Source organism: Condylura cristata, unplaced genomic scaffold (assembly GCF_000260355.1).
Source record: "Condylura cristata isolate star-nosed mole 26May11 unplaced genomic scaffold, ConCri1.0 scaffold00020, whole genome shotgun sequence".
NCBI lineage: Eukaryota > Metazoa > Chordata > Mammalia > Eulipotyphla > Talpidae > Condylura > Condylura cristata.
In genome coordinates this window covers 25,798,870-25,813,154 of record NW_004567121.1, presented here as the reverse complement: position 1 = coordinate 25,813,154, position 14,285 = coordinate 25,798,870, and the positions used below count along the sequence as shown (strand labels likewise).

General features: G+C 33.8%; 1 protein-coding gene across 3 annotated transcripts in view; it reads left to right on the top strand.

Annotated features, from left to right (window-relative positions):
- The window catches only part of PPP1CB (protein phosphatase 1, catalytic subunit, beta isozyme), a 32,591-nt gene extending 19,324 nt beyond the window's left edge, over positions 1 to 13,267 (top strand). For all 3 annotated transcript variants that reach the window (XM_012727588.1, XM_012727589.1, XM_004686330.2), the window contains 5 exons: positions 196 to 300; positions 2,462 to 2,533; positions 6,651 to 6,802; positions 9,348 to 9,482; positions 11,482 to 13,267. In XM_012727588.1, coding sequence (XP_012583042.1) covers positions 196 to 300; positions 2,462 to 2,533; positions 6,651 to 6,802; positions 9,348 to 9,482; positions 11,482 to 11,586 — 569 coding nt within the window. In that variant the 3' untranslated portion in view covers positions 11,587 to 13,267. The remainder of the gene's footprint in view (positions 1 to 195; positions 301 to 2,461; positions 2,534 to 6,650; positions 6,803 to 9,347; positions 9,483 to 11,481) is intronic.
- Positions 13,268 to 14,285: the final 1,018 nt, after the last annotated feature.

The window sequence follows — 14,285 nt, the reverse complement described above, 5'->3', positions numbered from 1 at the left end:
TGAACATTTTTTCATATGCCTGTTGGCCATCTGCATTTCCTCTTTGGAGAATATATTCATTAATTTTTTAAGTAACATTCATTATTGAAAAAAAGTGCTAGGTAAACGTAAAAATGAAACCCTTAATGCTTTGACTTTGAGCTAACTGATGAGAACAGGTTTAGATTTATTCTGTTTGTTTCTTGTTCTTTATAGGCAAACGAAGATTTAATATTAAATTGTGGAAGACCTTTACTGATTGTTTTAACTGTCTGCCTATAGCTGCCATTGTGGATGAGAAGATCTTCTGTTGTCATGGAGGTAGACCAGCAAATTTGTCTTACGGGTTTTTCTTACTCTCACATTATTTAGAAAAGACACAATTAACGGTATTATGGGACAGCAGAACGGTGTTTGTGTGAAAACTCAAATGTTTAAAACTCTTAAACATGACTGAAATCTCAGATTTATTAAGAATAATGAAAATGAAAATTTAGTACTTGTTTTTGAAGAATTTCACATGAGAAGCATAACTATAGTTTTGTTCAGGAAAAAATAGCTTTCCTTTGCTTCAGTTTTGACAGAAATAGACACCTACTCCTGTAAAATTGAGCAAATGCTTTTTCCGAGTATTATTTATTTTAATATTCTCAATGCCAAGAATTAAGACTTTTTGTAATTAATATGCCTGCTTTAGCCCTAAAAAATTTATTTTAGTTGATTAATAAATTATTGTGAAATAGTCTTGAATACTTCAAAGCGTATTTGAAAGGCTTAACACATAACTAGCATTTGGCTAAATGCCATGAAAATATATAGATTTTGTATGATTTGTCTGTATCTCGAGGAACTTTAAAATTCCTTTCCTATTGGTAAAGTGTATGTTTAAGTGAGAAAAAGGAGAGAATTGTTGGAATTATGGAGACATGGATTTTGGAAGATAAACGGACTGTTGAGAAATAACAAGGACTTGAGAATAGTCTTTGTATTGCCTAGTTCGGGGAATGTGTGAAGACTGGCCTGACTTAAATGTTAGGTTCATATTAGAGAAGGATGGGATTAGATTGTAGAAACTTAAATACTGAGCACAGGGATTCCTTGAATGGTTTAATAACCTAATGGGGAAGTGAGACATACACAGTACTGTAAGTTTATATTACTTCAATTAAAAAAAATAAATATAGCCATATTGGGGTGGTTTTGTATGAGGAAGTAATTTAATGAAAAGACTATAGGGAAAAGTTTTTATGCAGGAAGAATGTAGGGGAAATTTTAGAAAGATAATATGTACTTGTGTAGGCTAAAGTAATAAATGGCTTTTTCTTTGACAGAATGTATTACTTTATTCATCAAAACAATTTACAGTAGATAATAAATATACGAAATGTAGCTTTGCACATTAGTACAGCGAAAAATAGCAATCTAGTGATAGAAATTTTGAATATTTAGCTTCATCCTTTATGCTACTTGGATTATCTACCAAGAGAAATAACCTTTAAAGATTACCAAGTATTTTCATGTTCTATTTTTGTTTTCTGTCCTGATTAACAGTTCTGCTTTTATAAAAGTAATGAATATGTTGGAGTGACATGTAGATTGAAGTATTTTAATTTGTAAGTAAAAATGCTTAAAATTAATTAATAAGGGCCCTCCCTGGTGGTGCAGTAGGTTAAAGCACAGCACTGTGAAGCTAGCCACAGCTGCTTTAGTGCAAGTTTGATCCCTGGCCAGGGAGGTGACCCAGATGGCACAGCAGACCTCTTCCGACCCACCCATTCCTCCCTTAGCAGTGTACTTCGTCGATCTGCCTGTTCTGCTCCACACCACACTGTCTCTGGTGAATCCTCTCATCGCTCCTGCACCTCTGGCCTATACCCCAGTTCTGTATGCCTAAATAAATCTTATCTAAAAAATTAATTGATAAAAAGTGAAAGTGGTAGGATTAGAATTTTGTTCCTTTGAAAGTCAAGAAATGGGTCTCCCTGTTGGTGCAGAGGGTTAAAGCCCAGCGCTGTGAAGCTGGTCACAGCTGCTTCCATGTGAGTTCGATCCCCACTCCAGATGCTTGCCCGCTGCTCCCCTCAGCAGTGTACTTCGCTAATCTGCTGCCTGTCCTGTTCCCCACTCTGATTCTGGTGAATCTTCTCCCCACTCCTACACCTCTGGCCTGTATCCCAGTTCTGCATACATAAATAATAAATCTTTAAAAAAAAAAAAAAAGAAGTTAGGAAATAGTTGGAAAAAGAAGTAAAATTTTTTTAAATGAAAGGGTAGTTGATTTCCAGGGTGGGCAAAAGTAGAAATGACCTAATCATAATGTTCTCTTACATCAGAACGGGGTTCTATTTAGCAACTCAGTATATTTTGAAGATAACATTAAAGGGAACACTTGAATTTCACGTAGGGGTCTACTTTTAATACTATTTTATTTCAGTGACAAAATTTTTTTTAGATCTCAGTACATTCATCTTTTTATTTATAGGATTGTCACCAGATCTGCAATCAATGGAGCAGATTCGGAGAATTATGAGACCCACTGATGTTCCTGATACAGGTTAAGTATATAGAGAAGTTTACTGTTTAATGTAAAATGTTGGGATAGTTGAGCTTTATCTATAGTAGAAGTAGGATTTGCTGATTTAAAGTAGAATCTTTTGGATCTTCCCTGGTGGGGCAGTGGGTTAAAGCACAGCACTATGAAGCCCTGCAGCATGAGTTCGATCCCCTGCCAAAGAGGTGGTCTAAATGGCACAGCAGACCTCTAATGTCCCTCCCACCTCTCCCCTCAGCAGTGTATTTTCAGTAGATCTGCCTGTTCTGCTCCCCACTCTATCTCTGATAAATGCTCTCACCTCTGCCCCATACTTCTGGCCTGTACCAAAATTCTCACATTCATAAGTATATCTTTAAAAAATAAAGTAGAATAGGTTTCCCCTTTTTTTGATAGTCAGTAAGCTAGCTGCATATTTTTTACAGTAATATAAAATTATTTACTTGGCACAAATAATTCACCAAAACTCAAGAATCCTAAAATTTTATATCTAATCATAATTAATCTGTCAGACTTAATGTATTACAGAAAGATTTTCATTGATTCCTCTTAGACCTTTCCTGTCTTTCATATGCCCTCATTTATAACAACATTGTTTATGTAATTCGAGGACTTGTTAAAAATTCATAAAGTGGACAGTCTTGTGCCTTGGCACCTTTTTTCTTTTTCTTTTTCCAAATAAATCTTCCCTTTTAAAATGGAAGAAAACATAGCCCAAGTGCTTTGTTACTAGAATCTCCTTGGACAGTTGCCTTCCTTTAAGTTATCTATTACTTTCTTCATCATCTGTACTTCAGTTTTTTAAGAGCTGTTTAAGCTCTATAGACAGCAGTTTTATAGCATTATGTGGAAAAAATTAACAAAATTGACTTCACACTTTTAACACTTTAGATGAGCACTAATCTTATTTTTAATATTAAAGCCCATCTTAATTAAATAATACAAAAAAGTGAAAAAACAGCACCCATAGTCATAAGTTTAATTTGCACACACACACTACATTAATGTCCATAGCAACTTATATTGCACTACCATACATATACGTTAATTCAGTTTTTGAATTCTTTGCTCTTTTGTCAGATGAACACTAATCTTTAGATGAGTGAGGTCAGTCAGAACAAAGCAAGTTCCAATGAAAGATAACATACCATGTTTTTACAAATGAACCTAATATAATTTTATAAATAAATGCTAGCAAAGTTAAAGTATATATTAATGATGGCAGTTATATAACATGCTATGAAGTCCTGTGAATTGAATAGTCCAGCTCAGCTTCCCCAGTTCAGCTTTTACTTTAAAACATTATCAACTTTCTTGTGTAGCATTTTGTAACACTGTGTGGTTTTTCCACATAGCAAGCAGTTCTCTAACACAAGGGAGTTCTCTTAAACAATTCAGTTTAGTTTGGACACTTACTCCCCCGAGTTAGCCAAAGACTCCACAAGACAAGAGCTCCATTCCACAAGATTTCCCCCACTTCATATGCCAATCTCAGGTGGTATCTCAGGAGACCCCCACTTTTGCTTGACTGACTATAAACTTGGGGATTCCCACAACCACCTCAGATGCTTTACTTATATTTACCAATTTTCTATGAATGACCAAATGGAAGGGATGTCTAAGGGAGGGGATTTTAGTTCGGGAACAGTTTCCATACCCATAGGCATCAGCCTGTTAACCTAGAAGCTCCCCAAATCTCCAACTCAAGAGTTTTTGTAAACTCACTTTCTACCTGCCTCCTCATTTGCATCCCCTACTTGGGAGTTGGGGACATCAGGTAGGAGGGCAGAAAGTTCTAATCCTTTAATCACCTGTTTGGTCTTTCTAGTAATACTGCTCATTCTAAAGCTATATGGGGTCTCTTGGGTCATCGTTAGCATAAACTCAGACATCATGGAAAGGGGCTTCTTAGGAATAATAAAAGATACCCATCATTCTGGAAAAACTGCAAGGGGTTTTGGAGCCCTTGTCCTAGAAATGGGTACAGAAACCAAATATATTTTAGCATAGCATTAATACAAGCAAAAATCCATCAGTTTCTACCAGGCTGCTCCTAAATACAAATTTACATAATTAGATTAATTGCCCCAGCTCTATGCATGCTACCCTATTTATCAGTTCTCAGCAAACCTCAGTGTTCAAGATAAAGGTGATCTAAACTTAAGTAGGGTCTTACATAGTTGGAACATTATATATGAAGGTTTTTTAAAGCTTACTGATAAGAATATTATTTGTTGGAATTTTGTAAAGGGAAGTTGATTATTCATCAAATAGGGGCTGGATGAATAGGGGGTGGTTGGTAAATTTATTTCCCATCCTTAAGATTCAAATACTCTAAAGAAAGACGAGCACTAAAAAATATAGGGGGGTTCTCCGTAGTGGCTCAGTGGGTTGAAGCACAGCACTACAAAGTTAGCTGCAGCCCCTTCAGCATGAGTTTGACCCCTGGCCCAAGGAGGTGACCCCCCCACATGGCGTGGCAGACTTCTGTTTTGCCCACTGTTCCCCTCAGCAGTGTACTTCATCAATCTGTCTGTTCTGCTCCCCATTCTTCTCTCTGTTGCCCGCTCTTCTCTGTGGTAAATCCTCGCACTCTGGCCTGTACCCCAGTTCTGGATGCATGCAGGCATGCACGCATCAAACAGTCAATCTTTTAGAAAAAAAGTATAGGCCAGTACCTTAACAAAACATGGGTAAACCTCTAAATTGAACTGTCAAGTGTGTTTCAGTGCTTGTTTTCAGTTGTGGTGGTTTTGTTTTGCTCAGTAATGAAGCTTGATAGTATCAGTGAAAATGCTACTCATGCATGACTAAAGTTACCCCCTAAAAACACTGTCATTTGTTTGTAAGCTTCCTAACTTCTCTAGTGTTATGTAACACTACTTATTTGTGTTGACTATAAAAGGAAGTGTGCATTTTGCCAGATGTAGATTGTAATTATAAAATACTCTAACACTACTTATTTGTGTTGACTATAAAAGGAAAAGAAGTGTACATTTTGCCAGATATAGATTGTAATTATAAAATATTCTGCTAGATAAGCCTCTACTAGAAACCAGTGTTTAAATATTATGGCATTTATTTAAAATGCTGTTTTTTAAATAAGGTAGTACATAAATACATATTTCGAGTTATTGTATATTCTGGTATAGTTCAAATTGAAATCATTTCAAAGAGTGATGTCTATTTTCTCTTTCAACGTATATTAATGTGATGTTCTGAAATGCTGAAAAATGGCCATTTTAGGCTTTGATAACCTCTAATCTTTAGAAATTTACTAACATATTTTGAAATAAAAGTCTAATTGTGGTGCTTGTTGCTTATGAATTGAGTTATAGAACAGTGTACATTGAGCCTGGAGTTCCTATCTTGACTCTATCAAGGTTGAAATTGACAGTTGTTGTTGCTACCATTATTGGTCTGAGATTCTGTTAAGGTTTACACTATAATATGATGGAGATGCCCAGGTAATTGTTGTTAGCTCTGACCTCTTCCTAAACCAGAAATATTACTGTAGCCAAGGACCTAATCTGATTTTGTTCCTTCGTGCTTTAACTCCTGCAGACCTTAGTAGAAAATGTTCTTTTCCCTCAAATTTATCTACAAACCAAATACAATTTGAATAAAGTCTCAGTTGGATTGACTGAATTAGACAACTAATTCTAAAGGTTTATATAAAAGGAGGATTGAAAATGAAAATACTAATGTATTTTTGGTTCGAGGATAGTGACAGACTAATGGAACTGGGACTACAGTGCCCATAAACAGACACTGAGGTGACCTGTGGAAAGAAGGAGCTATGGAGGGAATGCTGCTGAATCAGTTGCTTATCCATATGTAGAACTTGTATTCAAAAGCTGAATAGTCCTTTCCTTATAGTGTGTGCTCAGATTGTGCCATACACATATTTCCTATATTGAGAAAGCACTGTCTCAGGAAGCCAAAGAAAGTTGTACGGTTGCTTTCACAAAAGAGTGGCAAGTTTTATGGATTGGGATGTTAGGGAACAAGCAATTGTAGTGTTTTATTAAAAGCTAAGAGGGCAAGAGACAAATTGAAATGTGATATGGATACACTTTTTTAAAACTTGCTTTCATTGCTTTGGTTTTTTCCTTTAAAGGTTTGCTGTGTGACTTGCTGTGGTCTGACCCAGATAAGGACGTGCAAGGTTGGGGAGAAAATGATCGTGGTGTTTCCTTCACCTTTGGAGCGGATGTAGTCAGTAAATTTCTGAATCGTCATGATTTAGACTTGATTTGTCGAGCTCATCAGGTATGAAATATAAAATACTCTTGGGTATTTTACTGTATAACAGCATAAGTGAACTCTTTGTTTATGAGGAAGCTGAGATCCAAGAAAGCTAAAAAAGAAAGAGGTAAGGCCTTTTGAGTGCATAATCAACAATCTAATGACCTTAGCCTTTTCTCAACCTCTAAGGGGAAATACTCGAAAGAATATTTATTTGCAGTACACTACAATACTAACAATATTTTTAGTATTTGAAGCTTTCTGAAAATATTTGATCAGTTTTAATAGGATGTTTGTAAGTGATAACATGAATTCTGTGACTGTTGATAAAAACAAATGACACTAAGAAGACAGATTTTTAAATTGGGGAAATTTGATTTTAGACTAGGTATTAGATATCAAGAAGTCATTGTTAATTGTTTCAGCTGTTTCAACAATGATATTGTTAATAAAAGAAGAATGTCCATATTTTTCAGAAATGCACCCAGGTTTGTAGAGGTAAGATCATATGTCTAGGATTTACTTTAAAATATATCAACAAAGAAATGGGTGGGAGGTGGCAAATGAAATAAATGTAGCAAACTCTAGTAATCACTAATTTTTATTATAAGAGTAATATATAATGTAAGGATTTTTTTTTTAAGACTTATTTATTTATGCATAAAATAACTGGGGTATAGGCAGGAGGTGCAGGGGCAGTGAGAGGATTTACCACAGAGTTGGGAGCAGAACAGGCAGATCGACGAAGTACACTGCTGAGGGGAGCAAGCGGGCAGGTTAGGAGAGGTCTGCTGTGCCATGTGGGTCACCTCCAGGGCCAGGGATCCAACTCGCACTGAAGTGGCTGTGGCTCTTTTGCAGTGCTGAGGTTTAACCCATTGTGCCACCAGGAGCTTTAACCCGTTGTGCCACCAGGTCTGTAGGATTTTTTTTAATATATCTTTTGCCATCACTGAATTGTATACCCTTGTTAAGGGAAGGAGACTGACTTGTTGAATTTAGAATATCTTCTGCCTTCTAGATTAATTGATATATTGTAGCGTGTAGTTAGTCAATGTTGAATAAATGAATTAACAGGAGCTTCTTTCAATGATTTAATGTATCATGTTCTCTAAAACATACCTGGTATAAAATATATTGTATATCTTAAAATTGTGGGTTTTGTCTGTTAAATCAAAACTTATTACTTTTAGTGTATGCTTTCCCACAGTATTTCTCTTTTCTCTAGGGCTTCATTCCCCATGATACTTAACTGCTTCTACTACTTCATGAGATTTTTTATATGATAAAGTTGACTGGTCTCATTTTCTGCCCATGTTTATCAGGCAGAATTTTCTAATTCGACTAAAATGAAATCATGTTCCCAAATCCCTTGCTTTTGGCAAAGTTATGTTTTAATCAGTACACATTATCTTTATGATTTTGATAATCAGGATATGCCTTCCGTAGATAACAAGCAGAGTTGCAACGTTTCCTAATAAAATACTGATAATTTATTCAGCTGTAGTTCCATTCACTGGGCTTTGCAAAAATAGATGATTTTTGAAAGTCAGATTATTAAAATACTGCCTCCAAAAGCCTTTTCTGCTTATTTTCTGACATGTTACCTCTAAAATCATGAGACTTAGCAATTAGAAGAACACAAACCTACGAATACGTCCTTTAGAAAATAAACTGTTTTGGTAATAAAGGTGTGAGTGAACAAGTGAATAAGCAAAAAGTCCTAAGTACTGAATCCAATCACTATACCTAATTTCAATAGATAGGGTGACCACTTTCTTAAAAGGAAAAGTTAATAATCAGAAATCTGTATGAGATAATTACAACACAGTAGTACATACCTGGTACTCAAGTAGGAATTACCAAAAGAATGTGAATGAATAGGGAAGTTTACATATTAGGAAGTATAGGATAGTTTTGCTTATCAAAGGATATTTACTCAAAAGGTATCTCCCTTACTATAAGTAAATCATTACCTACCTCACATTTGTATTGTTAAAGAACATAAATTGTTTGAAAGAGTCATGAAATGACAGCATATTCTAGAAATCATATTCAATCATTAAATAGAATTGTACATAAAATTAATTCACAGTTTATTTTCAGGATATATGTATATGAAGTTCAGCTAGTAAAGTTTTCAGTGTGTATTTATTTGCATAATACTACTAGAAAATAAGATTTGCCACATAATCTTAATTGGTCTGGTGTTACTGTATTAAAGAGTCTGTCATCTCCCTGTACCTATTTGCATATTTTGATGTGGTCTTAAAAACAGCTTTGGAAATGGTAATGAGTTTTAAACTTTTTAGTGATAATTTACCTCCATGCTAAATCCTTGCCATTATAGAAAGGGCACACTGATTTTGATACTCTAAACAAAATTTAAGGACAAACATCAATACAGAATGAACAATGATGTAAAATATAAATTTTTTAAATAAAAATTAAGCTAACAGCTTTTTTTGTTTTGTTTTGTTTTTAGATCTTTGTCATTTTAAATTAGTATATGTGACTGAAAATTACATATAAGGAATTTTGTTTTTTCTTTTGACATTTCCCTTAACAGGTGGTGGAAGATGGATATGAATTTTTTGCTAAACGACAATTGGTAACCCTATTTTCAGCCCCAAATTACTGTGGCGAGTTTGATAATGCTGGTGGAATGATGAGTGTGGATGAAACTTTGATGTGTTCATTTCAGGTATGATTTTAAAAAAAGAAATTATAACTAGAAGTCCAGCCAGAACTATTGTCAGAATTTTTCTTTTAGGTTTATATTCTTTGAACAATTGTAGAAAATTTATTTTATTCAGGAATGATTATACTCTTAGACTCATCAGAGAATTTACTTTTCATTCACAAAAATTCTAGTCTTTTTAGAATATATCAAAAGTTAGGTTTTTCTGGAATCTAAGTCATGTTGGTCATTCTTTGAAGCAGATATTTAAAATAATAAGTCTTTGTATGTATGATTCCTTAGACCGAGGCACCTACTAAAAGGATGCATTTGATGAACAGTTTGATTTTTTTTCTTTTACACAATGCACAGGGCAGATTGAGAAAAAAATATTAAAATCACATGAAAAGAGTATTTACATAAGAAAAAATTTTGAATAAATGTAAAGTACCCATTTATAAATATAGAAACATTTTCATTTTTCAAACTTTAGCTTTTAGTGTGCTGCTTATAAATCATTTTGTTGATGATTCAAATAAACAACTTCAGTACTTTATTTTTGCAAAGATTATACCTCTAAAACATACATATATACATATATATGTATACAAGCATTCCTCATTCCTTTTTTGCATTATACTACTTATATCTACTAGTACAATCCAGTGGTAAACAATTGATTTCTAATTTAAGGATAGTAATGGTTTTATCATCTTATCTTTTGTTACATGAAGTTGGGCTAATCTTTTTTCATTAAGGTACTCTATGGTCTTCTGAACAGTTCTAAGAAATGTTTCATAAATTCTTTCTACATTTTTTACCTAAGTTTTGAGATTTTCTTTGTGTAAATCTTTACTATTTTACTGCAGTTTAACTTAAAGCTCTGCATGCAACCATTAGTAAATACTAAAAACCCATATAAGATGTTGTAGATGAGGGGAATGTAAAGTAGTACAGGATGCTTTGGAAAAGTTCCCCAAAATGTTCCTGAAAAACTTAAAAGCTGCTGTATAACCCAGCATTTCCATTCCTGGGTTTTTAGTCCAAAGATTTGAAAGTGGGCACTCAAATGCATGTATATGTATATGAAGACGTGCATATGTATACGCATGTATGTATATTCATAGCAACGTTATTCATAATAGCCAAAAAAGTGGAAATAACTCAAATGTCTACCCAGTAAAGAAGAAGATAAAATGTGGAATATTCATAAACTGGTGCCTTGTTTGGCAAGTAAAAGCATTGAAGTATATAAATGCTGCAACATGAATGAATATCAAAAACATCTCAGTGAAAGAAGCTAGCTGCTAACGACCACATAACATGTGGCTTAATTGATGTGAAATAACCAGAATAGACAAGTCAGTAGAGAAAAAGTAAATTAGTGATTGCTTAGAGTTGATGGAGTTTAGGAAATGGAGAGCAGAAATGAGTAATGGTAGTTCACGTACAAATAGTTTTATTTTGGAATGCCAAAAGCTTAAAAACGTATTAGTATTGGTTGTACAACTGTCATATGCCTAAAATCACAGCTTTTACACTTTCAATGATATATGTAAAATATATCAGTAAATTTTTTAAAAAATCTATTTACACAAAAAAATTAAAGTCTAAAAAACAAGTGCCTTGAGTACTCTTAAGTAAACATGGAAAGAATTATGAGAGCCTATTGAAAGTTCTTTTGTCTTAATAAACGAGCATTCTTTCCTCACCATAGACAGACTAATTTGAAAAAAAGAAGATGGTTTAGATCAGAGGTTGGATAATTGACAAGATTCATAGTCTCATAAAGCTTTTGTTACTAAATTATCATGGAAATGATACATAATGGCGATTTTCAGGTTTTCTGATATTTGCAGCCATTAAATGTGAGAAATGTTTTGTTCAGCTATTTTGTTGTACATTTTTGGTATTTCTAGAGTTTTTCATTTATTGAAAATCCACTGTTTTAAGTTTTCTCAAGCTTACTGCACCTGCACCTGAAAGAATAACATTTTTGTTAATAAATTATTTACCCTTAAAGATATTGAAACCATCTGAAAAGAAAGCTAAATACCAGTATGGTGGACTGAATTCAGGACGTCCTGTCACTCCGCCTCGAACAGCTAATCCACCGAAGAAAAGGTGAAGAAAGGAATGCTAAAGAATCCATCAGATTTGTTAAGGACATACTTCATAATATATAAGTGTGCACTGTAAAACCATCCAGCCATTGACACCCTTTATGATGTCACACCTTTAACTTAAGGAGACGGGTAAAGGATCTTAAATTTTTTTCTAATAGAAAGATGTGCTACACTGTATTGTAATAAGTATACTCTGTTATAATATTCAGCAAAGTTCAACCCAAATTCAGAATAAACCATTAAAGTTACATCTTCACGTTTCACAGTTTTTAAAGTTGAAAAGCATCCCAGTTAAATTAGATGTGATAGTTAAACCAGATGAAAGCATGATGATCCATCTGTGTAATGTGGTTTAGTGTTGCTTGGTTGTTTAATTATTTTTTGGCTTTTTTGTTTGTTTGTTTTTGCTAGAATAATGGCAAATATTTTAAATTTTTTCCCTAAACATTTTTAAAAATGAAATGTGGGAAGAAGAGCTTTAAAAAGACATTCACTATTTTCCCTTGTTTATTCACCTATGTACCTGTTTGATCTTACTAAGAAAACTTTGCCCTGATTATAGTAAAAAGGAATTTTAGAGATTGATATTTTTTAAAAATACGCAAACTGTTCAATCCAGTGATTTTAATCAAACCGTCTGACTGGGCAAACTTTACAGCTGATAGTGAATATTTTGCTTTATACAGAAATTGCCACTGATTTGGATTTGTGCACTCTAATTTTTAACTTATTGATTATCTATTGTGCAGTAGCATTTCATTTAACTTTAAGATAAGGCTCATATAGTATTACCCAAATAGTTGGTAATGTGATTACGTGGTACCTTGGCTTTAGGTTTTAATTCGCACGAAACACCTTTTGGCATGCTTAACTTTCTGGTAACACTCTCACCCGCATTGGTTTTGTTTTTGGGTTTTTTGTTGTTGTTGTTTGTTTTTAGATCCACAGAACATGAGAATCCTTTTTTGACAAGCCTTGGAAAGCTGACTCTCTTTTCCTCCCTCTATACGAAGGATGTATTTAAATGAATACTGGTCAGTGGGACATTTTGTCAACTATTGGGTGCTTAACTGTCTAAAATTGCCATGTGAATGTTGTATACGATTGTAAGGCTTATGTCACTAAAGATTTTTATTCTGATTTTTCATGATTAAAATTCATATGATACTGTATAGACATGCTTTGTAGTGGACTGTAGTAGCAATAATTTCTGTACATGATCAAGGGTTTATTGCAGCATTTCTTTTTTGTTCTCTTTATTTTAAGGATTAGTATTAACAAGTGACAAGGAGTAGAAAGTCAACATGAGGATTTTAGGAGGATTTACAGGACACAGATTTGTGGTACCTTGGATGTGATTCTAAAAGCTTTTATTGAGCATTGTCAAATTTGTAAGCTTCATAGGGATGGACATCATATTTACAATGCCCTTCTATGTGTGCTACCATAGATGTGAAATTCCTGACCTTAATATTGTCTTTTAAAATGTTAAATTGAGAATTCTGTTAACTTACATTTTATGAATTGGCATATTGTATTACTGCAAGATTTTCAGCACAGTGCGAAGTTCTTTCAAATGCATATATGTCTCTCTCTCTTTTTTTTTTTTCTAATTCCATTTTGTTTTAAAGCACATTTTAAATGTAGTTTCTCATTTAGTAAAAGTTGTCTAATTGATATGAACCCTGACTGGTTGTTCTTCTTTACCCTTTACTATAAGACATTTAAACACATTTTAATCAAGTATGTCTTTGACATATATTGATTTGATTCTTTTCTAAAGTGTGTGTATATACTGGACATAGTAGATTAAATCACACAGACTTTCTCTAATGTGATTTAAATATTTCCTAGTTAAAATGTAAGTTGAGCAATTCTACTAGAACTCTATACTCTTCATCATAGTAAAACAAGTTTAGAAAATAAGTATGGCAGTAGACAGGACAGACTTTCATTAATCACACTATCATGTAAAACACATTAATTTGGCCTCCCTGGTGGCACAAGGGGTTAAGTCTCAGCATTGTCAAGCTATCAGCTGCACAAGTTTGATTCCCCTGCTGGGATACCTCTCCTTGCCCTCTGCTCTCCACTTTGTCCTTGGTGAATCCTCTCACACCCCTAATCCTCTGGCCTACACCCAAGCTTTGTATGCAGAAAAAATAAATAAAATACTTTTTTGAAGGCAAAACACTTTAATTTGGAGCCTAAATCACAGATTTTTAATAATTCATTATCCAGATAATAGGTTTAATATTAAAAAACACTAAGCAAATCAGTATTGGCCATTAAATTTAAAAGGTGGACATTTACCCTGCTTAAAAACTATTCAAGTAGTCTTAAAACCATTTTAGCAGTTTCTAGTCATAGAATGTTTGTTATGGATATTATTTGACAAGACTGGTTTTGGAAAAAAACTTAACTTTTCCCCTCTGATTTCAGTTTAGTGATTTTCTATTTATAACTTACTTTTAATGCACATTTCACGACATCAAAAATCATTAAACACACTAGGTAACTGATAATGTGATGAATCAATCAGTGGGTTGTCATACTCAATTTCTGTTCTTGAGTGGGAAGTATCACGACAGTAGATCCTTTGCATATGAAGGTTTAACGTTCATTGTATTTTGCCCAGGTACATATTTTAATCCTGATGTAGAAGACTGGTTTGTGCACAATATTGAGTCTAAAATGCCAA